The sequence below is a fragment of the Prunus dulcis genome, chromosome 2 (assembly GCF_902201215.1).
Source record: "Prunus dulcis chromosome 2, ALMONDv2, whole genome shotgun sequence".
In the NCBI taxonomy this organism is placed as follows: domain Eukaryota; kingdom Viridiplantae; phylum Streptophyta; class Magnoliopsida; order Rosales; family Rosaceae; genus Prunus; species Prunus dulcis.
In genome coordinates this window covers 17435129-17447744 of record NC_047651.1, presented here as the reverse complement: position 1 = coordinate 17447744, position 12616 = coordinate 17435129, and the positions used below count along the sequence as shown (strand labels likewise).

At 35.8% G+C, this 12616-nt stretch overlaps 3 protein-coding genes across 3 annotated transcripts; 1 reads left to right on the top strand and 2 right to left on the bottom strand.

The window, feature by feature from the left end:
- Positions 1 to 1382: 1382 nt before the first annotated feature.
- Positions 1383 to 2959, bottom strand: LOC117618295. The gene is made up of 6 exons (XM_034347887.1): positions 2893 to 2959; positions 2613 to 2678; positions 2358 to 2496; positions 2032 to 2167; positions 1643 to 1712; positions 1383 to 1423 (listed from the first exon to the last, which is right to left on the bottom strand). The coding sequence occupies exons 1-6, from the start codon at positions 2957 to 2959 to the stop codon at positions 1383 to 1385; spliced, it is 519 nt and encodes a 172-aa protein (XP_034203778.1).
- A 2632-nt stretch (positions 2960 to 5591) lies between these two features.
- On the top strand, positions 5592 to 6874 carry LOC117619471 (gibberellin 20-oxidase-like protein). The gene is made up of 2 exons (XM_034349439.1): positions 5592 to 5958; positions 6209 to 6874. The coding sequence occupies exons 1-2, from the start codon at positions 5597 to 5599 to the stop codon at positions 6831 to 6833; spliced, it is 987 nt and encodes a 328-aa protein (XP_034205330.1). The 5' UTR covers positions 5592 to 5596; the 3' UTR covers positions 6834 to 6874.
- Positions 6875 to 7999: 1125 nt separating this feature from the next.
- Positions 8000 to 12616, bottom strand: LOC117618820 (transcription factor EGL1). The gene is made up of 8 exons (XM_034348554.1): positions 12110 to 12616; positions 11286 to 11540; positions 11021 to 11117; positions 10854 to 10868; positions 10339 to 10395; positions 9337 to 10227; positions 8552 to 8989; positions 8000 to 8345 (listed from the first exon to the last, which is right to left on the bottom strand). Exons 1-8 carry the CDS (start codon positions 12232 to 12234, stop codon positions 8274 to 8276), a joined length of 1950 nt encoding a protein of 649 aa, XP_034204445.1. The 5' UTR covers positions 12235 to 12616; the 3' UTR covers positions 8000 to 8273.

Sequence of the window (12616 nt, the reverse complement as noted above, 5' to 3'; positions counted from 1 at the left end):
GTGGCTGAAGAAGACCGTTTGAAACAGTTCCCTCCTAAGCAAATGCCTTTGCCTTTGATCGCCAAACACTTTTCTTCTTTCTAAAAGAAAAGTTTTCCCAGAAATTAAGTACTCACATCATCATGATCATGGAAAATGAACATTTTCAGCCGTCTGATCATCCCTTGCTAGAGTTACGAAATTAAACAGCACAAACAAACCCAGAAGCAAAAATGGCTAAATTCTTTGACTAAGAGAAAAAAATGGTTTGGTGCTTGAAAAATTATACCAGACATGTAGGCTGCATCTTAGTTGGACTTGAACATGTATATATGGTAATGGTTCTGCAGGGTGTATTATATGATTCTTTTATATATAGTTTAAGATAAAAATAATTGGGCAACGGCTTTGGATATTAAATTATAAATTGTAACTACAAAAAAAAGAAAGATAAATTGCCCTCAGTTATCTCCATCACCTAAGTTAACTCCGTTAAATCTCTATCAAGCCTCGATTACCTCCACCAACCTTAAAGGCATCTGTCGTGCCCAGATTGCCTCCATCGGCCTTGTTTTAAGCCGTTTGATTATTATTTTTGCGTATTCTTATTCTTAAGTGACATGTTCGGTGCTTCGCGCCCTATGAAATACAAATTGATTTAGTCTTCACACCTGTTAATCGAATTAACATAATTATCATTCATTCCCTCGAGTTGGCAGGCTAATTTTGAGAGGAAGATGAAAATTCCGTTGCTACTATCTCGTTGGACCCAAAAAAAAAAAAAAAAAATTGAGTAGAACGTGGGGATCTCAGTTGCATGTTTGTGAATTTAATATGAAATATTAGTTAGTCTGGTCGGAGGTTAGATTGGAAAGCATGTGTAAAACTTATATATTAATCCCATGAGAAAAATTAAATCTCTTCCTAATTCTGTATTATTGGTGAAAATTAAATAATAATAAAAAGACTTGAAAATATTTAAAGCAAAATTCAGCTTCTGATAGCTTCTGAAAGACGTGCCTCCCATTTGTCACTTAGCTTCTTATAACTTGGTCATCATGGTTCGTGCTTAGATGGGTGATAAGGTTGACATCGAATAATTATTGATAATTTTCTATAATTATATTCAAGGTCAAACGTTTTTTCCCCCCTTAATTATCAATGCATGAACCTCACGATATGCTATAAAACCATTATCTTGTACTATTTTGTAAAGAACAAACGAGTAGCCAATGAGATCTAAACTCGGTAGAAAATGGTTTTCTTAATTTATAAAACAGATGTTTCAAATTTGAACCCATATGACATCTTGGTTGTGTGTGTGAGAAACCTCCTCTTCTGTAATTTATACTGTCGCTTATATTAAGAAACAAATAAACGAATAAGACATAAATCTAATGAAATTAAAATGTGCCATTATAGAATGTAACACCAACATACAACCCTGCACCCAAAAAAAGAAAATTAAGGTGCAATTAAAATGTTCCAAGTTGACCTTCAAAAATAAAAATAAAAATATATAGTGCACCTTCTAGATCGTAATATAGCCATGATTAAGACCTTATGGTCCTCTACTTATGCTTGTGCTTATTTTTAGAATCCGTTTTATGACAAAACAAGAATCTCCACCATAAAATTCTCCATAGGTTGGCAATGCTCCTACGGATTGATCCTCTTGGTTTAGTTTTGTCCTCTGCCAAGAATTCCCTTGTCTCTATCACATGCGCTTCTTTCTGCATAGCACAATCATCATGCCATATATTTAGCACTGTATTTTTATTTATTTTTTGACAAATGATATATTAATAGGAAATATACACACATTAAACTCTTGAACTCACACTCTGACAATATGTTTAAGAGGGGAAGAAGTGCGATATTAAGCGTGGGAAATGTTATATTTTTAGACAGTTTAACATGTTATGTTGTTAAATTGTGAATCAAAATTGTTGATTGTAAAATCCAGAATGAATATGAGATTCTATCAATTCACGGACAACATAATATGCTAGGTATTTTAGTAAGAGGACATGACCCTATAAACACACTTACATTTGTGATAAATCGAAACCCAATCTTTATCTCTCCTTTATAGGTGTCATCTTCAAGCACCACATTGTACGGAGCTGGTTTTAATTCAATGAATCCTCTGTCCTTCCCCTCAGTAATTATTCCACCAAGATGAACTCTGCATAACAGAACCAGAGTACATTCTTTCAAAGGCTAATTATTAGGAAAAAAAAAATTAATAATTTGCAGAATATATGAGATCTACATGAATAAGATGTAAATAAATTTTAAAAAACTACACCAAAAAAATAAAAGAGAGAGAGAGAGAGAGAGAGAGAGAGAGAGAGAAGAAGGCATAAATTAAGTACATGGTTTCACCAACAAATCCAGCATCTGTGAACAACTCGGTGTCCATAATTCTGAATTTGAGATGAGTTAAGTTTTTCCAATCTGACAATGGAAATTGAAACGTGAATTTTTCATTCCAGCTAATTTTGTCATCTTCACCTGCATCACACAACCCATTTAGCTAGTACTAGGATAACATAAGAATGATATGCATAGCAATAGCATGTCTGAATAAACTGGGAGTTGAGATCAGAGAAAGAACCAAGTAAACATACTTGATGATTCTTTGCTTCTATATTCTCGAGTGCCACACTCTATGATCACGTGGTAGGATGCTCTACCTATAACAGTAATTGAGTGCAATTTTTAGGATCTTTTTAAATAATAATTGAGATATACCGTATGTGTTACCGGACTATATCTCCTTGAGTTGCGTCTACATACCTCACTACGTGACCTAGTCACGTGGCGAGAATAGACTCAAGGGGTTGTATTACATACTCACAGTTGTAGGTAAGATTTGTGTGCAACCAATTTTACTAGGAGTAGGCTTACCAAGAAGATTTGTGTGCCTAATGCCTTCAGCATCTACAAGAAGTACTTCAAGGGTTCCTCCTGTCATGTATGTTTGCATGTGGGCATGCACTCATTTGATGGGAAGGGTCAAATATATATAGGCTAAAATATAACGACGGGTAACTCACTCATTAACTGGGCGTTTTAAGGTGTATTATATTAGAGGGTGTTTTATTTTAATGAGTTACTATCCTCTAGCGCACAATGAATTTTTTTTATTAATCACGCATGATACACGCGATTCTATAAATTATTATTTTTCGTAATTGTATTTTGCGAAATGCCTGTCTCAAAATTTTATTTTATTTTTAAATTGGGCATAGCGCGTGTGATTAATAAAATGTCTCTCCACTCGCATGAGAGGCTAGTCTAATGAATTTTAGGAGTTAAGGCAATTCATATTGAAAATAGAAGTGAATATGGAATTGGCAAAAAAGAATATAACGACAGACAAATTCACTAATTAAATGGGCGTTTTAAGGTGTAATTAGAGATTGTTTTGTTTTAATGAGTTATAGACGTTTATGTCAGGTCTTCAACACACAAAAAAAAAAAAAAACGGCATGTCGTTTTTACATAGACATGTAAAGTTGCAAGTAGGGGTGTGAGGCCCTATCAAGTTTTATGGGCTTTGCTCGACTTGAGCTCATTACAGGCGTGAGCCCAACAGGGCCCAATCAAAAATTTCTTTTTTCCTTAAAAAAGAAAAAGAATTGCTATGAACACTTCTTCATTTTAATTATGAGCAAAAAAAATCAAAAACATTGTGGCCTCCTGGTGGGATTTGCATATTTGGTGTAAGTTAAAGGTGTGTGTTAAAACCAGGTCTATACATTGAACACTTCTTTGACAATGAAATGTGATGATGGTGTAGTTTCCAAATTGGAAAAAAAAGAAAAAGAAAAGACAAAACGCACTATCTATCTAGTACCTAAAAGTGTCTTACTTTGTGCAGATTGTTTATTGTATATTGTCTAAAGCTCATCATGGTTTCATGGAAAGAAAACTGATCCAAAAGATATTGGCAATGTTAGCTGGTAATCATTCTAGTTTATCCTTGCTTTTATTGGTGCAAAAGATATTGGCAATGAGAAGTAAAACAAAAGATATTGAGAGATTGGCAATGATATTGAGATTTACTTGGCAATGCATTGATATGGAGAGAATAACGGCACCTGGTAAATATTGTGGCCTCTTTGTTTTTTGTTTTTTGTTTTTGGTTGGATTGATATGGAGAGAATCACGCACAACTCAAAAGATAACTAAAACCCCAATTCAACAACAAGAAGTAAATCTAATCAAACTTACAATACAGATTGGCCATGTGATCGTAGATCCATATCGAAAGCCAAAAACTAAAAGGGATAAAATATCCTAAAGAGAAAACAAAGCACAATAAACTCCTGAAGAGTTTTTGAAAATTATTAAACGAAAATAAACTAAGAAGTAGGACCACAACTCCATATCCTCCTAGGCAACCCGAAGAGAGTCATAGCATCATATCGGCTAAATCTATAGTGCCATACCGGCTAAACTCGAACTCGATGAAACCCAACATCTTCCGCGCTTTGCAGCTCCAAACCCAGGTAGAAGGCTGATAATTGGAGCCAAATCCTTATGTACATGGGCCAAAAAATCTTAGGTGTAAAAGTGACGACTTTTAACCACTTAAGCTACAAGTCGCTTACTCCAAATTAATTTTTAAACTGATCACTAATTACTAGCCATGATGGGGTTACTTTCGCTTGCACAAATCACTGGAAGGGAACCAAGGGACAATATATATGTGGCATGCCTTTTTGCGGCTTTTCCTCTGTGGAAAGCTATAGTGGCAAACATGCCATAATACTTTATGAACATAAATGTTTCACATGATAATGATTTCCATTCGTTAACTCTTCTAAAACCCAGAGGAGGTTTCACATGATGTTCTACTTCTACACTTCTGCATATGCTTGCTGGTCAAAAACGTTTTCCAGGAAAAAAAAAAAAATATATATATATATATATATATATATAAAGGATTTTTAAGAAAAACCCCAGAAGCCATGCATAACATGCTATAACAGAATTTAAGAAAGTCCATATGCATGACCTGGATACCTACCTACAGCCTGTCTTGGCTCCAAGTAACTGCAAATTAAATTATTTAATCAGCTTCCTTCAATTGACTTATTTATGATTGCTTCACATAAAAACAAGAATTCATACTTTAATTGCAAGTCTTTATAGTCAAACATGTTATATGGTTGATTTTTTGCTCATGATTTATAACTAAAGTCTGATACATTGTTCCCAACAGAATCTAACCCAATGAAAAAGGGCCTTGTTTTGCATACCAGTGGTCTCATGTTCGAATCCCCATGACACCTTAGTAGTGAGTGTATAAGAAACTTTCCTCCCTTTTATAGTTTAGACTATCGCTTGTGTTAAAAAAAAGTTTGATACATTGCTTTAATTAAAAATGGTTTTAATTAGGTGATAAAACAACTAAATTCCCATTTTCCTATGCTATTATACAATCAATGTCTTAACATTGTACACCTTTTTATCTGCAGTGTGCAGAGGCCAAACCCCATTTAATTAATTAAACTTAACCAGCTATCTATTTAATAGGCCAACCCATGTGGACAAAGTGAACCTTTTTACCTACATTCTAGGCTCTAGCTAGACTCTAGAGGCAATGTCAGAAATACCTCAAACTTCTGTTAAACTTCCCATGCTAGACATTTCTCAGCCAATATTGCACCCTTCTTCTTTATCCTCTCTAGCTGAAGCCTTCAAAACATGGGGCTTCTTGCACATCACCAATCATGGGATCTCCAAAGATCTTTTCAGAAAACTATATTCACTTTCAAATGGCCTCTTCAGCCTCCCTTCTGATACTAAACTCAAACTTGGTCCTTTCTCTTCTGCAAAAACTTATACTCCTCATTTCATAGCCTCTCCGTTCTTTGAAAGCCTCAGAGTTTCTGGCCCAAAGTTCTTTGAGTCTGCTCAAACTTCTGCCAATGTTCTCTTTGACCAACACAACTCTGAATTCAGGTACTATATATATAGATAATTGTATATATACATACTGTCATCCTCATAAATATATATATGCTTCTGTTATCTTATGTCTTTTATCTTCATATTAATTTTCTTGATGTTTGGAAAGGGCCTTGTAGCTCAAGCGATTAAGAATATTCACCCTTACTCTCGAGGCCCTCTGTTCGATTTCCCCTATCAAAATAAATTTACTTTGAGGTTATAATTAATTTGCTATTTCTGATCATCTGTTTCTTTCTAATAGTGAGATATTACAAGAATATGGGAGCAAGATGACAGAATTATCGAAGAAAATCGTGAAGATCGCGCTGATGAGCTTGGGGGATGGTTTGGTAAAGAAATTTTATGAATCTGAATTCCAAAATTGTCATGGTTACTTAAGAATAAATAACTACTCAGCTCCAGAAAGCTTGGAAGATCATGAAGATGAGGTTGAAGGACTTGGAATGCACACAGACATGAGCTGTGTAACAATTGTGTACCAAGATGAAATCGGAGGGCTTCAAGTGAGATCAAAGGAGGGTAAGTGGATGGACATAAGCCCGTGTGAGGGGACCTTGGTGGTGAACATAGGGGATATGTTTCAAGCCTGGAGCAATGAGAAGTTAAGGTCATCAGAACATAGAGTCATTCTAAAGCAGCCGGTGAACCGCTTTTCTCTGGCCTACTTTTGGTGTTTTGAAGATGAGAAGGTGATATTTGCACCAGATGATGTGTTGGGGGAAGAGAATGTGAGGATTTACAATCCATTTGTTTGCTTGGACTATTTGAAATTCAGAGAGAGCAATGAGAGAGGGAAGTTTGAAAAGGTTGGGTTTACTGTAAGGGATTTTGCTGGGATTAAACAGCAAGCCAAATGTGACAGTTGAAAAAACAAAAACAACAAATTGAAGCTCCTCTTGTAATTAAAGTAATTATAGTTAGGCATTGTATTAAGTAATAATCTGGCTTTAAAATTGTAAGTTTGTGCTAAATTTGTTTGTGCCAGTGTGCTTGCGTGAGATGCAGAGAAGAAATTGGTAGGAGTTAGTTGAGTTTGAGGAGCCTTGACCTGTTGGTCGTTGATAGGAGAAAAGGTGTACAGTTGGAATCTCAACTTCCAACTTATTTGCATTATTATTATATAATCCTTGAATTGGTGTTCTTATGGAATTTCTACCATGTTCTTCTTTTTCAAAAAATTTATAATTATCATGATTGTGCTAAGAGTAATAATGGTCCTCATAACATGTATATTTTCTTTGGGTGTTGCTATTTGGACCACATTTACTTGCTGACCACCTCTCTTATATAGGTGGGTCCCACATACACTGATGGAGCCCACCTCTATTAGAGAGGTGATCATCAATACGGTACAAATAACATTAGTCTCAAGACAATTATTCATTGGAAGTTTTATTCTTCTAAAATGATAAAATGTATTTTCATGTAGAGGCAACTCATCCACTCTGTGTATGATCATATGAAATAAACTTGCTTCACTTAATTTGCATTCCTATAACTTGAAGTGGGGAGATTAATTGGAGTCCAAGAGATCAAAGGAGGTGGTTTCTTCTGCCCACCATTTTTTTTGTTTCTTGAAGAATTAATGTGAAGATTATTAAATTTGTGAGAACACATGAAGATGGCACTTGTCAACTTGGCATTATTTTTGCCAATGCATTTCAAATAAAGTAATCCAATTCCAACTTTCAATTTAGCAGCACATTCAATGATATGCAACTATTGAACTGTAAGCAATGCATTAAAAAAGTCCTCATTTTGTGCGGTGCTAATTAGGCCACAAAGCTTACTTAAGAAACCTAATTATAGATTAATGAATCAAATTTCTTCAATCCTCTGCTGCCTGCTGTGATTAAAGAGGATCTCTGGGTAACTGGGTTGGCATGTTCATTTGATGAAGTATTAAATTCTGGGTCATTTTACAATGTTTTTCCGGCTTCTACTGTCAGGAATTTTACCCTGGTATTAATCTGTTTTAACATTTCCTCTGAATAGGTAGGCAGTGAAAATGTTTAGGTGGCTGGCAGTAATCTAAAAGAGATAAAATTACTACTTTATTGAACTCACACTCTAACTCTAGCTGAAACTAGATAAATTACAATGGATGTTCCATTTCTTCATCACATGACAAAAGTCACCAATGGTGAAGCTTATTATCCAGTGATAAATAGTAGAGAAGGGATGCATGTTAGGAACTATATCAAACTGCTCCAGTTACTGCTACAAATTTTAACTTCAAATAGCTACATTACTCTTCCTGCCTATAGAAATCCTACAAATACAAGTTTATTAGCTTTGCCGGCTTCTCAACACTTACCGGCAATTTTCCAAAGCGCCTGTTTTATCATCCCAACTGGTGCAACCGCTGCTCCTCGAAACTGAAACCAATCGATAGTGAGAACAGTTAATTCAGCATCAGGGTGTTTGAATATGAAAAAAAATTCACAGAAAAAATTAAAATTGAATGGCAGATTTTATCCTAGTTCACTGCATATGTTCCAGAACCGGTTAGAATTATTGATAAAACAAGGAAAGATGCTATGATGGTCTCTTTAGATAAGTCAGAAGACTAGGAAATACAAACCTTTGATGTAAGGCTCAATGTGAGAACACCATCAAGGGTGGATGATTGGACTGAGTGAGCATCTAAGTACAGATTGTTAATGGCATCCATTATATCAAGCAAGATATATTCCCTATAAGGGCATCTCATCTCTATCAGAACCTCCTGCTCTTTTAAAATGACTTTCACATCTAGTGGCAAGCTTTCTCTGGGAACAAGCCTATTGAGATCTGGGTCAGTTTCGTCAATGTCACAGGCCTTTCTCTTGTTTAGCCAAGGCTTTTTAACATTATCCATCTTTATTTTATCATAGTTATCTGATGTCTTCTCTGCCCTGTCCAGGTATTTCCTTCTAGCTATCGCTTCCACGGTGTCCATGCAGGATTCCATCTCTTCTGCTCTTGCCTCAAGCTCTTTCAAGTACTTAATTGTGTCATCCAGGACCGATGCTTTATCAACCTGAAAAATTTTGGACTGGTTTTTCAGTCATGGGAGCTCATGAAAATAGTGAAAACTTCAGAGAAGTATGTGAAATTAAAATAGCTGCAAAGCCAGTATACTAATGCAGCAGTAGTACTTCAGTGCAGAGTCGTTTTTGTATGCAAAAGTTGTTGAAAGGGATTTGTGTCAAATATTATGAAGACTTACTTGACAACTAAATGGGGGAAAAAAAAAAAAACTAGATCAAGACTGCATGCTTTAGCAGTTTGCCATGCTTACAGGACTACTACAAAATAGTACAGACCATGAAATTTCTGTCAAATAAAATGTAAATATGATTTCCAACACAAGGCATCTGAAATTACCTCACTGATAGAAGGAACCATTGACCTCAGGACCAGCAATTTTTCATTCTCTTTCAGTTTATCAGGCATAACATGTCCCTTGTGAATATCATCACTTTGCAGCTTCGAGAGCCCATCTTGTATAGTATTTTGGGAGCTCGCACCACACATCAAAGGAACTGTAAACAAAATCTTCTTTAGTATTTTCTGATGTACTGTTGGCCTACAATTATCAACGACTCCTTTCTTCCATGTCACAAAACTGGATTTGCAATCTCCATCGCAAGAACATGGGTTTTCAGTCAACCTTGTTGAGCTTCCCAGAATATTAGAAAGAGTTCTTGTGTAGTGTATATGATCATCAGCAGGTCCGAGATCCAAGGAGCTAAATTTTGTGTCATTGAGGTTTTCAAGTTCCTTTAAATGGTTACGGTTGACACTCTCGTGTCTAGGGGAAGATTGAGCCCTTTTTTTATTAACAAAAGCTTCAGATATGCAGTCACTAGAATTCATGGAATCTTGAACACCAATGCTGAAGTCTTCATCCATGAAATGCCAACTCTGAACTTGAGAAGCCCCATCATTGATACCTTCAGGCATAAAGGAGTCTTCTGTCTGATGATTGTGCTCACAACCATTAGAACATTCCTCAGGAGAGGTCATGTTGAACTCTTCATAGTTTCCATGTAAATCATTGATTCCCATCGGATCAAATTTGATTTCTTCTGAGGGGGAATATAGGTTCTCTAAAGCCAATGTATCAACTATTTCATGGTCAACCTTAGCAAGCACTTGGTCTGAATCATCATCTGCCTTATGAGGTGCAGAGGAAGATTTCTCAGAGCAATCGGGCTTTGAGAAATCGAGTAAAGAAGCCTTGATGTGTTGAATGAGACTAAGGTCCTCCGGTACCTATAGATATCACAGAAAGAGAAGATTTACTTACATCATGAGAAAATTTAAAACTGCTACACTGTTACCGGAAACTGAAGGGAAGGGAGTTAACTCAGGAAAAGAAATTACCAGCTCAGTCACACCTAGCTCAACAACACCGCCCAGATAGGGAAAGCAGACCACAGTCTGAGAAGCAAAAACATTTGAAAAGATTAGAATGAGGATGCCATACAAGTAAAATAACAATTGAAACATATATGGATTTGATGATCAATTTACTTTTTTCTTAAGTTGTAGGACATGAATGGAGAACTGTTTTACAATGAGACCTTAGGGGGAAATGGACCAGACGATGATATATCACTGAGAAACATCCTTGCATCTTTGAGTTACAAAACTCAAAAGCTTGAAATGGTTTTCTTAATTTGTTACAAAAAAATAAAAGGAATAAATATTCCTTATACTTTTTTGAAGACATGGGATGCAATCAATTCATATGAGATCGAGGACTTAGCTGCAGTTACGCATTCACTCATGCAGCCTGATCCCAATACATGATTTCTTGATCATTAAATTAAATAACTTTGTGATTTGATAACTAAATAAATTAAAAGAGTAGCAACAAAATATTTTCTTTGTTATACCTGAATAGATGCACTCTGAGAGCAACAGTCGATGTCGTCCATTCATAGAGAAATAAGTTGACAGAGGAAACACTAGCAGTCAGTTCACTTTTCTGTAAATATTAGAAAATTGAGAGGAAATGAAATTATCATTAACTTTAAGCAAATCACAGCCAAGAATAACCAACCTTCGCCAGCAAAGAGCGAGAGAATACTTTACTATCTGCATATTGAGCATCACATAACCAAATGGTTTGCCCATTTGCTAATGCTCTTCCTGGCAAACTATGCAAAAAAAAAGTGGAGAAATAAGTCAAAAAATCATAATATGGAAACTACAAACTGATATGAAATCTAAAAGAGCAGGAAAGTAAAGTACATAAACACACACAAACACAAACATTTAGTGACAAGGGGAAGATTTTACACCAGTTGAAGAGATTAGTTTAGTACCCTTCGCCAGGATTGAAGACAAAGGACATGCAAAGCAAGTAATACCACTCAGCATCTGAGAGATCCTCTGGATTCAATGCAGCAGAAGGCGCTTTAGCTTGTGGCTCGGTTTCGCCTTCTAAAAGAAACTTATACAGCTCCCTCAGTTGTGCATTCCTCTCTAAACCCATTTTATCAGTTTTAAGTTCCACGCCTTCAACGGTCTTCCGGATTTTGATGTCCCCATTGTAGTACCCTTCACACCATTCCAGCACCCTACAAAATAGTGATCATAATGTAAAGGGTGAACACAAAATCAACCAAAAAACCTGTCCTAGCAACAATAACTGATACCAAGCTAAGAAAAAAAGTATTTAGGGACATAGATTTCACATGGGTAGAAATTGTTGAATTCCCAGCCAAGTACATTCCTCTTAAAATAGGATATTTTCCCTTCCCAAGTTTCCGAACTGTCATTTTCACACTACCATATTTTCCAGTTTTCCTTCCAAATTTATTTAATCTTTGCCCTGGAACTTACTTGCCTGTGAGTTTGAGTTCTTAAACAGCATTAAAATCAGTTTTAATCTTATCCTTGTCTGTACTGTAGAACTTTATCACTTTACTTACTAAAAAACTAGTGTACCTCTTCTAGTCTAGGACTGACTGAAAGCTTTTTCCATGAAATGTACAAAAAAAAAAATATGGCATTCATCCCCAACTAAAGCTAAACACCATAAAAATCCCCAGACAGAGATGTCTCAAGAAACAAGACAGAATTGTTCACCTGAGAAATATAATGAAAATAAAAATAAATACTCAAAAAATAAAATATAAAAAATTACCCTTGTTGTGAAGTTGACAATGACCAGAAAATTGCATAGCTCCACTTAATACTTCTCACAGCAACAGCAAACTGTTTTCTGAGATTCTCTGGCACCCGCTCATGGTTTTGAGTCCCATTAGCCATATTTCCCCACAAATGTAATTGAACTTACACAATGTGAAAATCCACCAAGCTCATCAAACAAGAAAAGCAAAATTGGGTTCTGTCTGGGATTTTGGTTTCAGCTGAATGTTACTAGAGATTTCTGCCAACAACCCATGATTATTCTGTCACCAACCAAACATGGCTCTCAAACCAGCTTGGGGCTTTCAGTTTTTTCATTGGAGTGGCTTACCAGAGTTCTTGGGAGGCCAACAGAAAACCAGAAGACTGAAAATTAAGCTCTGAAAAAAGTTTCTCTTGGTTTTGTACTTTATAAAGACATCTATGACTTTCTTTAGGTGGAAAAGTAGCGACTCAATGCAATGGGACGTACACAGCGTTCGAGTTCTGTCTTTTAAGCTTG

Coding starts and splice junctions, on each gene's coding strand:
- LOC117618295 (XM_034347887.1), bottom strand. CDS start 2,959: ATGACAGGAGGAACCCTTGAAGTACTTCTTGTAGATGCTGAAGGCATT. Junction 2,497..2,612: donor TAGAAGCAAAGAATCATCAA/GTATGTTTACTT, acceptor TGTGTGATGCAG/GTGAAGATGACAAAATTAGC. Junction 1,424..1,642: donor TAAACCAAGAGGATCAATCC/GTAGGAGCATTG, acceptor TTTTGGGTGCAG/GGTTGTATGTTGGTGTTACA.
- LOC117618820 (XM_034348554.1), bottom strand. CDS start 12,234: ATGGCTAATGGGACTCAAAACCATGAGCGGGTGCCAGAGAATCTCAGA. Junction 11,118..11,285: donor GTCTTCAATCCTGGCGAAGG/GTACTAAACTAA, acceptor TTTTTTGCATAG/TTTGCCAGGAAGAGCATTAG. Junction 8,346..8,551: donor CATTGAGCCTTACATCAAAG/GTTTGTATTTCC, acceptor GATTGGTTTCAG/TTTCGAGGAGCAGCGGTTGC.
- LOC117619471 (XM_034349439.1), top strand. CDS start 5,597: ATGTCAGAAATACCTCAAACTTCTGTTAAACTTCCCATGCTAGACATT. Junction 5,959..6,208: donor CAACACAACTCTGAATTCAG/GTACTATATATA, acceptor TCTTTCTAATAG/TGAGATATTACAAGAATATG.